Source organism: Rhinolophus sinicus, linkage group LG03, assembly GCF_036562045.2.
Source record: "Rhinolophus sinicus isolate RSC01 linkage group LG03, ASM3656204v1, whole genome shotgun sequence".
Lineage (NCBI taxonomy): Eukaryota > Metazoa > Chordata > Mammalia > Chiroptera > Rhinolophidae > Rhinolophus > Rhinolophus sinicus.
The window spans coordinates 32,391,021-32,403,687 of record NC_133753.1 but is presented as its reverse complement, the minus strand read 5'-3'; the positions used below and the strand labels follow the sequence as shown (position 1 = coordinate 32,403,687).

General features: G+C 43.3%; 1 protein-coding gene across 1 annotated transcript; it reads right to left on the bottom strand.

Moving 5' to 3' along the window:
- Nucleotides 1-6,328: 6,328 nt before the first annotated feature.
- GPHB5 (glycoprotein hormone subunit beta 5) lies at nt 6,329-10,548 on the bottom strand. The gene is made up of 2 exons (XM_019733298.2): nt 10,181-10,548; nt 6,329-6,627 (listed from the first exon to the last, which is right to left on the bottom strand). The coding sequence occupies exons 1-2, from the start codon at nt 10,382-10,384 to the stop codon at nt 6,439-6,441; spliced, it is 393 nt and encodes a 130-aa protein (XP_019588857.2). The 5' UTR covers nt 10,385-10,548; the 3' UTR covers nt 6,329-6,438.
- Nucleotides 10,549-12,667: the final 2,119 nt, after the last annotated feature.

The window sequence follows — 12,667 nt, the reverse complement described above, 5'->3', positions numbered from 1 at the left end:
ATGTCTTCCTGCCACTCAGTAACATTGATACCCACCCCCAAATATTTTCCTTTCGATATGCAGATTCCAAGAGGAAAATGGAAGATGGAGGTTCAAAACAGCCTCAAATCTCAGATCACCTGCCTTCGATGGCACACCTCACCACATTGCAGACATCTTTGGAACTTGCAACACAGTGAGGCTAAGAAAGCGTGATCTGTTCCTGTGTTACTGTAGGAAGAACTTGCAAGCTAGCAGGATTCCATTTCTATTTTAAGTGCATAATTTTGCATGTATACTTCCTTGAGATAATAACTATTAATAATTCATCAATATCCTTTATTGTGTATGTATATAGTTTGTTAAGTGAATAAATGCTCTTTCAAATGATTCTAAGTTGTATAATATTTGTGACTCCAGGATATTTACATTTATCCCTTGCTGGTAATCCTATCTTCAACATCACAAAAAGAAATAAATTACCATTCTCATCTTGGTAATATTGATATTCTTTGTTAAAACAAAATGTGTTTTTCTCTTTTGGGGACGGTTGTTTGTTTGGTTGGTTGGTTTTGGGAAGTGGTTGCATTTAGGGTTTGAATGACTTTCCAGAAGCCCCAATTTTTTAACAATCAAGTTCAAAGCAGATGATCCTATGTATTAGGAAGCCTTTTTTGTTAACTCAATTATTCAGTATGCAAAAGAAATTGTACAGCCAGAGGAACTTCGAGGCAAATATAAAGCCAAAAAAGCTTAAGAAATGTTTCCTTTACTCCTGATAATGAGGACGTGGAACACAGAGTAGAATAATCCCTCTAAGTTCCTCACTGTTGGGGACAAGTCTCAGCCTTACACTACCAAATACGGTGCTTGGCCCCTGCTCCTCTTTTTCTAGTCCTTTCCCTACTTTTTGTTCCTTTCTTGTACACATCACCTCCTCAGAGGTCTTTAGCACCCCCTTCAGGATCACTACAACCAGCCATTAATCCTTCTGGATCTCACTGTACGCAATTCCAAACAATCCTATTCATTAAAACAAAAGGAGATCATGAAATGCCAGAAATGCCAGAAGATTCATCTTGCAAAGGAGGACCAAAATTCTCCTCGTCCATTAAATTGTTTCACTAGTAAAAATTTTCAACAGAAAATAATATTTACAGAATTTGCCATAGAATGATTTAAAAGTTACTTCATAATAATTCACTTTAATGTTCTGAAGAAAACCAGGAAGGACAGGTGCACATTATTTTTTAAGAAAACGTCTCCTGAATGACGAAGGCAAGCTGTTCCTCTTGAAAAACTTTATAAAATACAATGTGTTTTACCAATGCTACGCTATTTTCAATTACATGTACAGTTCATTTGTTATCTTAGAAATGCTTTTTATTACATTAAAAATCTAATTAACTTGAGAAGTTAATTGGGTAACTGTAGCAGAGTTTGGTACTTTCCTGGTGCCTCATTCATTTCTTAACCAATGGAAGAAGGGAAGTGTGAATTACCATTCCAATCAATGGAGCTAATAAACCCAGAAGTAGAACAAGCTGTGAGAATCTATATTCTTCATTCAAAAAACACTCCCACAGAGTGGGGATATCTAGGAAATTGCTGTCATGCAGGGTGTCATGCGGGGTCTCTGGTCCCACTCCCCACATAAGAACACAGGATATAGTGAGGCCAAAAAGGAACACCCACAGAGCCATAGATAGGGGAGTCATACCATTATATTCTCGCTGGCAGCTGGGTTGGAGACACAGGAAGCAGGAGCCACACTATCCGCAACCTGCCATCCTTTTCTCTGCAATCTGCAACCCGCACTCCGCCGTGCTAGCTGCAATCTGCTCTTGCTGGCTCAGCCACCATCTTCTTGCTAGCCCCCATTTTCTGCTAGCGTAGCCACAGCCGTTATATTAGTGGCCAGTGGCTCACTGGTTACAGCTGACGGCCAACTAGCCACAGCTGATGGCCATCCAATCGCAGTTGATGGCCATTTACTACCTGAGCCAGCACCTTTCCACGTGAGGCCGAGACCCGGGAAACTGCACTCCTGGCTCTGTCCCCACAATTGCAAAATAAACATATTTCCAAGAGAGTTGGTTTCATCCAGAGCTCCCCTAAAAGGCACTGAACCATCATTCCCCTGCACCCAGTTTTCACATTACCTGGGGAACGACTTGAGAGCACATAACCTTCACCTCCATGGCAATCTCTCTGAATCTCCCATTGAGGCTCCTCTCCATTTCTTTCTCAGTCTCTCTTGTTGTAAGCTTTGATTTGAGTGACAGCAAAGGATCATCTTCCTAGAGGCTATACAGGAAACTAGAGAAAAATTGCAGCCTCCATAAAATAACCAAGCGTGCACTGAGCTACCTCCAGAAGAAACCACAAGCATGCTACTCAGTGGTGAGAGATAGTCTTTCATCAATAAAATCAAGGACTTCTCCAGGCAGAAATAACTTGGAAAGAGCACACCAGAAAAGCATCGTGCTCCAACAGAGAGTTTGGTTCTGAGTCGGAGAAACCTGGCACGTGCCGCCGATCAGCTTTCTGATCGTGGGCAAGTTACTTGGCCTCTCTGAGCTTGGCTTCATCATCTGTAGAATGGTAGTAACAATGTCTACAAGCATGGTTGACACAAGAATTACAAAAAAATTATTCTAAAATGTCCTGCTTATAGTCAGAAATCCATAAATGGTAGCAATAGTTATATCTTTATTTCCCAAACACAGTGCCTTGCACAAAATTAGAGCTAATAAATATTTATGGAAAGGAGGGAGAGAGGGAGGGATGGAAGGAGGAAGAGAAGGGCAGAGAAGGAGAAAGGAAATGGGAAGAGAGAGATTTGAAAGAGTCAAGTTTAGCACTGACAGAGATAGTTTCCTCTTTTTAATTAATAACTTTCCTGATTATAGTATGTATTTATTGTAGACGTTTCCTGAATACCGTGGACGAGGAACCCCGATCCTGCAGGTCAGAGCCCTCTGGCTCGTCACTGCAGCTTTGCTGCCTGTTACGGCCATTCCGTTCACCTGGCCTCTTACAGCTACATGTCATCACCTGGTCTCTGTTCTTCCAGACCCCTCTCACTTCCACTGACACCGAGGAGCCCAGTTCCATGGCAGTTTCTCCCACCATCAGCCCCAGTCTACAAAGAACAGCCAAGCTCCAGCTTTACTAGGATGCAGGAGCCCGGCCCCGGTGCATTCCTTATTGCTTTATTGAAGGGCGTGTCCACAGAACCTGCCAGGTGAAACACCAGCTGGTGAGTTCTCTGCTCTTCTGTAATAAATCCGTTCTGACGGCCCACCTTTCTGAGCCTTTTGCCCTCACTCTTCCAGAACAGTTCTAGCCTTCTCTTCACTAATGTAAGCCGCTGTTTACCCCAGGCTTTAAAGAGCCATCCAACAGTACATTGGGACCAGATCTGGGTGTCCTGGCGCTGTTAAATCCTGAGTCATGGGAGAATGTCCCCAAGCTTATCCAAGCTCCTATCCTGCCACACGCCCTGTCATCCCAGTCTGACACCCTCAAGATTTATTCCTAAGCACATTCTACTGATCCCTGTTTATACTAATCCTGCTGTGAGGCAGCTTTGATGGAGAATCTCCTTCCTCCCACTACAAGGAAAGTCCTTCCCCAGCCTGAGACTTGACCCTAAATATCAAAGTTAAACCAGCGAGGGTTTGTGGGGAGTGTTTGAGAAGGGCCAGTATTACCATGTAAAGCACCCTCCCCAGACGGGGCTTCAGCCTGGTGTCCAAGGAGGGGGGATGACCTTCTCCAGCAAGGAGGAGTGGTCCCGGAAGCTCAAGCTCATCCAGGAATGGTCTACATTACAGGTCTCTGTGTCCCCCTCCTTCCCTATGAGGCCCTGGACATACGTAGAGGAGACGGCTAAGGTGTCCGATCCAGTCTTTTATATAATTCAGCTGCTCTCCCAACTAGGTCTGAAGCCTGATCTTCAGTAGTCTGTCCTCCAGCTTCAGAAGAGTCTCTTCAGATGCAGCTTTCGTATCATACCCTGAATGTTTTGATCGCACTTAACTAACTAATCCTACAGCCCTGATAATTACCATTGTTCTCATGCCTCTCAAATGGTGTTGATTTTGTATTAGCCAGGACCTACCTTTTATGTGTGTCGCATCCCGGCTCATCACAGAGAAGTCTTGGAAATTGCGATGCTGTAGCATGCCTTATCGGTCTCGCAGCGCACTGTGCTGCCGTGGGCATGCTGGCGAAGCTTCCCCAAAGACAGTTATGCTGGATTTCATCCATTGGCCCCTCAGATCCACTCTCCACGCTTCTGTAACCTGCTTCCCAAGGGGCCAACATTTATGGACTGAATCAATAGGCTCCCTCCCTCTCTGCCTCCCCATTTGATTCAGCAGAATGAGCATGGGAGCAGAGTGAGGTTGGTGTATTTGCTCCCCCACCTCCTTCCCCACCAGGCCTCTGTTTGGTGATGGCTGCCTCTTCCTATGAAAAATTGCAGCTCCTCTCAGGCATCTCTCTCCTGCAGTTCTCTTTGGGGTCTGATACTCACTTCCACTACTTGTTCCTTTAGCCTAAGGTTGACCTTCACTTCCTTGTTCGTTTTCCTAACTCTGTTGTCATGCAGAGACTCTGGGACTCTGTCCCAATATCTATACACACATTTTTAAATAGTCTCTTCATTAAACTGTCCTCAATATCCCACGGCAGTGTATCATGTTTCCTGCCAGGACCCTTCCTGATGCTGTGGTCTTTTCTCAAATTCTGGCAACCCCTTACTGCCTCTGCCTTTTCCCCCTACGTTTCCAGAAGCAGTTTCCAGAAGCAGCCCTTTCTCTCAAAAACTCCTGAGGGAAGTATTTGGGGATAGGTTGAAACTACTTGAGTGGTGCCACCCACGATTATCCCCAATCACCACCCACAGAGACCCCGGGCACTCAACTATTTTTCATGCGAGAGGGACTTTCTCACCAACCCAAGCAGATCTGCACTAAAGACTGGGGTGGATTTGCTCTTGTCCTTTGTTCCCAGATGTCCACCTCGGCATCCCAGTCCTTGACCATCAATCCCAACTTTTGCTTTACTGTTTTCACGGGACTCATAGATCCCTCTCTCAAAGAGGACTCCAGGCTCCCAGCTGTGATCCGTGGCGGGGTTGGGGGGGGGGGTGAGGGGGGGTGAAGGAACACAGATGAAGTCACTTTGGGGCCTCACGATACCCAGCCATCTCTCTGTGTCCCTTACTAAACAGGACATCCTAAATTAATGTGGAAGTAAAAGTAACCTCGTAATTCATTGTAAGGGTGCTTGTTATTGTAATTCCAAAAATAGGAAAGAATTAAAAGACTTTTTTGAAAGTTTTCATGAATTCAAAAGACAGAGGACATGCTTTATTGGCATTAATAAGATTCTCCTGGCGTATTACGAAGAAGAAACAAGGTTAATTTCAACCCCCAAAATGTCAGAATTAAAGACACTTGCATAGCATTAGAGTTTTCAAAAAAAAAAAAGTCACAGAGAATCAGCTGCTGTAAGGTTTTAGAGAGGGCAAAAGCTAGACCATCACAGACTTTCCTCTGAGCCAGCAGTGAGGTTTTACCCCTTACAAGCATGTAAAATTTCTGAGTTTAAAAAATGACAATTTAAATTTTAAATACACTAAATGGAAAGAATATTTGTGAGTCATCATTTGGAACATAGCTTTGGGAGAGCATCACATGAGTTTAATTTCATAAATTTTTAAGCATAAATGATAGATAGCTCTAGTGACATATTTTTTTCTGAGATTTTTGCTTAAAAAGGACTTCTTTATTAAGGATCTTAAGGGAACTTGAGGAATTTTGCATGGTAATAAAATCACCCAAATCCAGACTCCTTTCAATTTGAGCTACTATCTCCCTTCCTCTTTTAAATCTGAGCAATCTCTATTCTTGCAGTAGGTAACAATTAAGAGCAGAATGGAGTATTTTCTCTGAGGAAGCTTGCAGTTGGATGGAGGGACATAAGGACCAAAGCATTTATTCATTTCTGGCCCTTTGGTCATAAATCTAGTTGGAGACCAGTCATTAAAGAGGACTTTCTATGCAAATAAGACTTTTTATTATAGCCCCATTTCCTAATTATGCCCAGGGCATTTAAACCATTGGCATAGTATAATTCCAAATAGGAGGAAGATTGTGATAGACAAATTATGGTCTGAGCTTCCAGGTGAAGAAAAATTAATTTGCAGATGTGTAAACTGGAGAAATTATTTTAGTGAAGGCACAAATATAATTTTGCATTTTAAACATAGGTATGCTGCCTCTGGGCCTTGTGCCTGAGCTAAGGGAGACAGGCAACCTCCTCCACAGGTGTGGTCAAAATTAAACAGTTCTCGAATCCAGGGGGGTAACAGCTGCTTGTGCTGCCCATGCAGGTGGGTCTGTGAGGCTCATGGTTGCCAGCTATGTTCTGCAGGCCACGCCAGCTTCAGATGGTGTCACATTCGGTGGTGGCAGTGGAACAGGGCCCGCAGTCACAGCGGACAGCCATGGGGTAGGTGTAGAAGGGGTCGACTCCCGCGGCACAGTTGGGCAGCTTGACTGTCACCTGTTTGGTCTCATTGTAGGTACAGACGTGATGATGGGCTTCGATGTAGGGGGGTTCCAGAATGGGCTTCTGTCCCCACAGGTAGAAAATAAGGAACCCATTAGAACATACCGTCCTGCTACATTTCCTCGGTACCATTTATCACTATCAGAAATTAACTTGTTATTCTTTTGTCTACTTGTTCACCTGTCTCCTCCCAATAGCAAGCAAACTCCTAAAAGCAGGAAGCTAATTTTGTTCACTACCATATCCCAAGCTCCCAGAAGAGTCACGGCCCCCAGTAAGTGCTAAGTAAACACTTAACAAATAAATCATCTTGATCATTGCAGAGCCTTCTAACTGGTCTCCTCTTTTCTACCATTACCCTCTACAGTCTGTTTGGAACACAGCAGCCCCAAATGAGCCCTTAAAAATCTGTTAGATCCAATCTCCCCTCAGCTCAAAGCCCCAGTGATTTCCCACCTCACTCAGCAGAGTAAAAGCCAAAGCCCTTATGATCACCCCCCAACCCCTCTGCCATCTTCCACACTCCTTCCTTCACCTCCTGATGTGTCTCCCGCGACCCTGTCTTGCGGGCTTCCTCACTCTGCTCCAGGCACAAGTCTCCTGACTGTCCTCAAACCCAGGACCAGTCCACCCCAGGGCTCTGGCGCTTGCTCTTCGTGCTGCCAGAATGCTCTTCTCCCTTAAGATTCATTCCTTCACCAACATTAGGTTTTTGTTCAAACGGCACCTTTTCAGGGAAGCCTTTCCTGACCATGATATTTAAGCCTTTCCACACCTTTCCATTTCCTCTCCCTCTTTCTTCCTTCTTGCTTTTCCTCGATAGCACTTATCAGTACCATGTGACATATTATACATTTCATTTAACTGTGCTGTATTTTTCCCACTCTAGAAAGTCGGCTCCATTAGGACAGGGATTTTTGCCCATTTTCCCTGCTGTGCTTCTGCTGCCTAGATGACTACCTGGCACCCCAGAGGTTCTCAGTAACTATTTGTGGAGTTAATGAAAGGCAACAGAGGAAGGCAGTTTCCAGAATGCCCTATATACTGTTCAGATAATCAAAGGATTCACGTCCTCCCTTCACCTTTTATAAATGTTGAATTCAAAATTAATTTTGATAAACAGAGCATCTCGATCAGGAAATCAGCACAAAGTAACAGGTGAAATTTCAAATCCTGCAGTCAGACCCATTGAGCTTGAGACCCTGTTCTGCCACTCGCTGGAGACCTTCGGAAACCCACTAAACCTCTTGATGCTTCAGTTCCCTCCTCTAGACAACAAAATACCCACCTCCCAGCATCACTGTGGAGGTAAGGTTTGCTTTATAGCCTGTTACCCCCAGTAATCTGGAATCCCAGGCAGAGTTGCCAGATAAAATACAGACACCCAGTCCTGTATTTTTGAATTTCCAGTAATATTTGAATTTCAAATAAATAACACATTTTTTTTAGTGTAAGTATATGCATGGAACAGACATTTTAAAAAATGGTCATTTAACATTCAAGTTTCACTGGCATCATGCTTTGGTTTGGTTTTGCTTTTTGTGAAATCTGGCAACCCTAAACCCAGGCCATGAGCAAAGGCTAGTTACAGCAGCAGTTCCACCTTCAAAGTAAAATGCAACCACTTTGTCACTGTAAACGTCCTTATCTTCACATGTGCTCCCCAGTTCAGTTACCAAAAATAACTGATTTATATCTCAGAAATTTTCAGATTGCTGGGAAAATAAACCTCATTTATTTCCTTTTTTTTTTTTTTTTTTTTTGGTATCAGTAACCTCCCTTCCTTAGTATAGTAAAGGCATAAATAAAAGCTGGCTAACAGTGAGGAGAATCTTGCTTTCTAATCATCTTGCTGCTTCCATTTCTCCAGTGAGAACACAGTCCCTGTGTTCACCTCCTGTGGGTGACCATGATCCAGTTAACGACGTTCATCAATTCATAACAGAAGATGGGCTGGTTTGAGACTGGGGCCCAGAAAGTACTCCAAATAGCCCCCAAATGAACTTAGAGCAGAGGGAGGCACCACCAGGCCATGCCCTGAATATGAGCAGGTGCCGAATGGAGTATGTTTGATGTCAAGTCACAGCCATGGTATCCTTAGCAACTGAATGTTCATTTGGCCTCTGAATGATGAAAAAAAAAAAAAAAAACCTAATTGGGTGGAGTAGTTTCATGTAATTGGAGATTACATCACCATAACCCAATTCCATTCGTGGGGCCATCATTTTATCTAAGTGATACCAGGTTGCTCTCTGCATCCCTGAACAGAAGGGTGTTTTTCCTGACGGCAGTGTCCTCGCATGGTGCTCAAGGGCTTCTAAGTTGGCATCAATTTTGCCAGAGGACGTACTTTGTAACTCCAGGTAGAGGTCAATCCTGCACAACTCACCAAGTATTTATTGAACGCCTTCTTCATACACTACTTTGACAAGAGCTGTGAAAGGCAGGAGAATGAATATCTGCCCTCATCTCGTGTTGTGCAGTGGGTGAGAAGTAAGACAAAAGGTAGGCTAGAGTCACGGCCTGACCGGAGAGTCAGAAAACCCTTGGGGATGGAGACAGGCATGGAACAATAAATTTGATAATGACAGATGGAAATGAGAAGGGATATGAGAAAAGAACCAAAAGTGAGATTTTATGAAGGGCATTTAACAAAGCCTTAAAATCAATCTGACAAGGCTAGAACTCAGAATATGGATAGTCCCTGTGGAAACACGCAGACGTCCTATTGCTAAGGACCTTGAAAACTGGTTATTGAATTTGCAGTAGTGAGTGGTCATTAAAGGTTTTTGAGCTGGGACGGCAAGATTAGAGCTGGTACTTCATTAGTAGCCAATTCAGGCCCCAGTGGGAAGAGTCAGCAGTCACTCTGTGATGTGATTTGATGGGGGCTAAATGCCCTTTCTTCCCACCTTGAGCAAACGTTTCCTCATCTCAGTCCAACAGGGTTCTAACTTTGTTTGAGATTTGTATCCCCATTTTAAAAGCAATGTGTCTAAAAAGGCAGGATATAATTAAATATAAAGGGACTTAATGGATCTTTGAGTGATAATCCATGAGGGTCCCAGGAATTTCCGGTGGGGGCGAGGGCAGGGCCATGGGAGAGGCACTCACTGAAGGAGCTGAGAACCCACCTGCACCTGTTATACAGCTTAAGGCCTCTCTCGGTTAAGGATTGGCTTTATCACAGGTGGAGGAATACAGGGAAGAGTTCTGGTTCCATCCTTTGAAACAATAATTTATTCCCAACTTTCTACTGTCTCTCTACGTGACTTTGCAGTCACTCACCCCTTGAATTCCTCCATGTCATCTGTAAAATGGGTCATATAATGGGACATCTTGACCTCCCAGAGATTATTCCCAAATACATAGATACCATCCAAGTAAAATTATTAAATTTATCAATGCTTTGTTAGAGGGGCAAGAGCATGTTTCTTTTAGATAATTTGGAGCATGCTAAATCATTGTTGTTAAAAAGAAAAGAAAATCCACAGAAAAGGGGAAATGCCTCAGCTCTACCTCATTTCATAAAAAAAAAAAAAAGTGCACACTTAGGAATCAGGCCAAGTGGCCTGGCCCTGAAGGCATTGCCCCCTGGGCCTGTCTTGGGACTCACCTCCCAGGTTTCACAGCGGCCCCAACAGGCATCCGTGGTGATCCGAAGGCCCCTGCAGCCTGGCTTCTTGGCCACGAACGTGAACTCCCGCACAGCACAGCCTACAAAGGTGCCCAGGTTCCCACCGGAGGTGCTGAGAACACAGCAGCAGCCAGCCAGGAGGAGGAGGGCCATGGGGCCGAGGAAAAGGTATGCCAGTTTCATGCTGTTCTGCCAAAGAGGGAAAGGAAAGAGTTCATTAACAGATCCAGCTGCCCTCCATGGGGCAGCCAACAATGTGTGGGTGGCTATCAAAGGGACCTTACTCTTAGCATTTCAGAAGAAATGAGCCAAGTCATCGCAGATGTCCACAAACTCCAACACAGATGCCCAAAGTTTCCTCTGACTGACTCTAGTATGGATTCTGTGGGCCCACTGTGCTCACTGGACACCCCACCCTCCAAGGGCATCCTCAGGCTTCTCCTTGTTGTCACCCGACTGCTGGACTTGATTTGTATGTTAAAATGTTTGTTCTGATGGTCTCTTCAAAATGAACACAAAAACTGAGTCATAGGAAAAGTAATGCATATCCTACCATCATACATGAATACACACTACTTACTGTTATTCAGATCCAGTGTGTTTGGTGCCTTGTTACATGTTAGTTCAAAATTATATTTCCAGTGTCGTGCATGGGGAATTGAGGGGGGAGATGGATAAGTTATAACTGTATGCTCATATGTATTGTTACTACCCCAACCTTCCTCAAAAGATGCATCTGCACGAGATGTGAAACTTGGCATCTGACCCTGTGGCCTTTCATAAAAATGTGTCCTACTCGCTACAAATTGCTTCTGCTCTATCCCTCCACTGTAATAGGCACCTAGCTGTGAGTCAATTTACATTCAAATGATGGAAAGCACATGAGGTGTTGAAAACATAATCCTAGCCTACCCTCATGTCTGTCCTCTCTGGTTCTTGGTCATTTCCTGTGCTTTTCAGGAACGAGGAATCTCTCCCTTCGTGCTCGGCCCACTAGACAGAACATACCTGAGTGCTGAAGTGAGGGCAGACATTGCGTTTATGGAATGCGCCCAGTTCATCATCACTTCAAACAGACTGGAAGGTTATTTATTTCCTAATCTGATCTCCCAGCTCCTAGTTCTGCACTGTCACCTTAGCAGGGGCCCTTTGGACTTCCCCTCAGGAAGAATGGAGTTACAAATATGGAGAAGCACTTACCTGATCTGGTTGGAGCGAATGCTGCTCTTGGAGCTCACACTTGCACCCAAGATTTCTGAAAGTCACAATGAATGGCAGAAGTTGGCTCTGGGTAAATGTCTCTACCCTGTGTTACTGGGCTGCCTGACTGCCCAAATATATAGGAAAGGTCTTGTCAATCAAAACAAAAGAGAGGCAGATCCTTACAGGAACCACTAAACACATCAAAGACTTGGGATATAAAGCAGGTCTCTATTTTCCAAAACTGATTAACTTAAAGGGTGTTGTTTTGTTTCTTAACATCACCTACTGAAACAGAAAGTTACCTTGGTGGGTGACCTAATCCTAGGGAAACAGTCAAAAGTAGTTCTCCTAGCTCTCAAGAGAACAAATGCACTGGGGCAAGATGGATTAAATTTTCCTTCGTGGTAACCACAATTTTCCTTCAAAACAGGAGTTAGTCACAAGTAACTCATGGCAAACTCTTTCCCTTAACCCACAATACATTTCAATACATTGAAAAATAACAAAACAATAATTCTTCCTGGAAGAACGTGGGTTCACTAACTGAAAGGATGGAAATCACAGTGAGAACAAGCATTTTGGAAGTCTTAAAATTAGTTAAGGATTAGATAATACTAATAACACTTCAAAATGAATCATATAGGAAAAAGAAAAAACTGGGATGTTCAAAGTGATTATCTTCCATCATGGAAGACATTAAAAATAACTTTTCATGTCTTCTATGTAGTTTGCAGATTTTTCGCATTTTCTACATTGGGCAGGTTTTTATACTAGAACGTCAATTAATATTGATACTTTAAAAATTAAAATAAACCAGTAAATGCACACTTATGCTGCACGTGATTGTATTCAATGCTGTTCTAATGGAAATGTTTCATTAGATTTCTGGTTCTTAAAAGTCTAAACTACGAATGAAATTGTACTCTTCTTGAGTGTGGGGTATGGTTTATATTCCAAGCTTTAACAACAGCATACAAATGGGTTAAAAACCTCACGCTCAGGGCATTATTCTGGTTGCTCCAAAAACTAAATGAAGCAGGTATCATCCTTGACCTTAGGAGTTTATATATCAGAGCAAATAATGACATAGCCAGAGACATTTAAGATGCACATTAAATAGATAACAGATACTAAATAAAGAAGTTAAAGCATTTCCATTCTCTGAAGAAAAAAAGGTATTACATAAACATGCTACTCATTAAGGATATGATTTTTTTTCAAAACATATAACAACCCTGAGTGAATCCATCACTATACCATCAA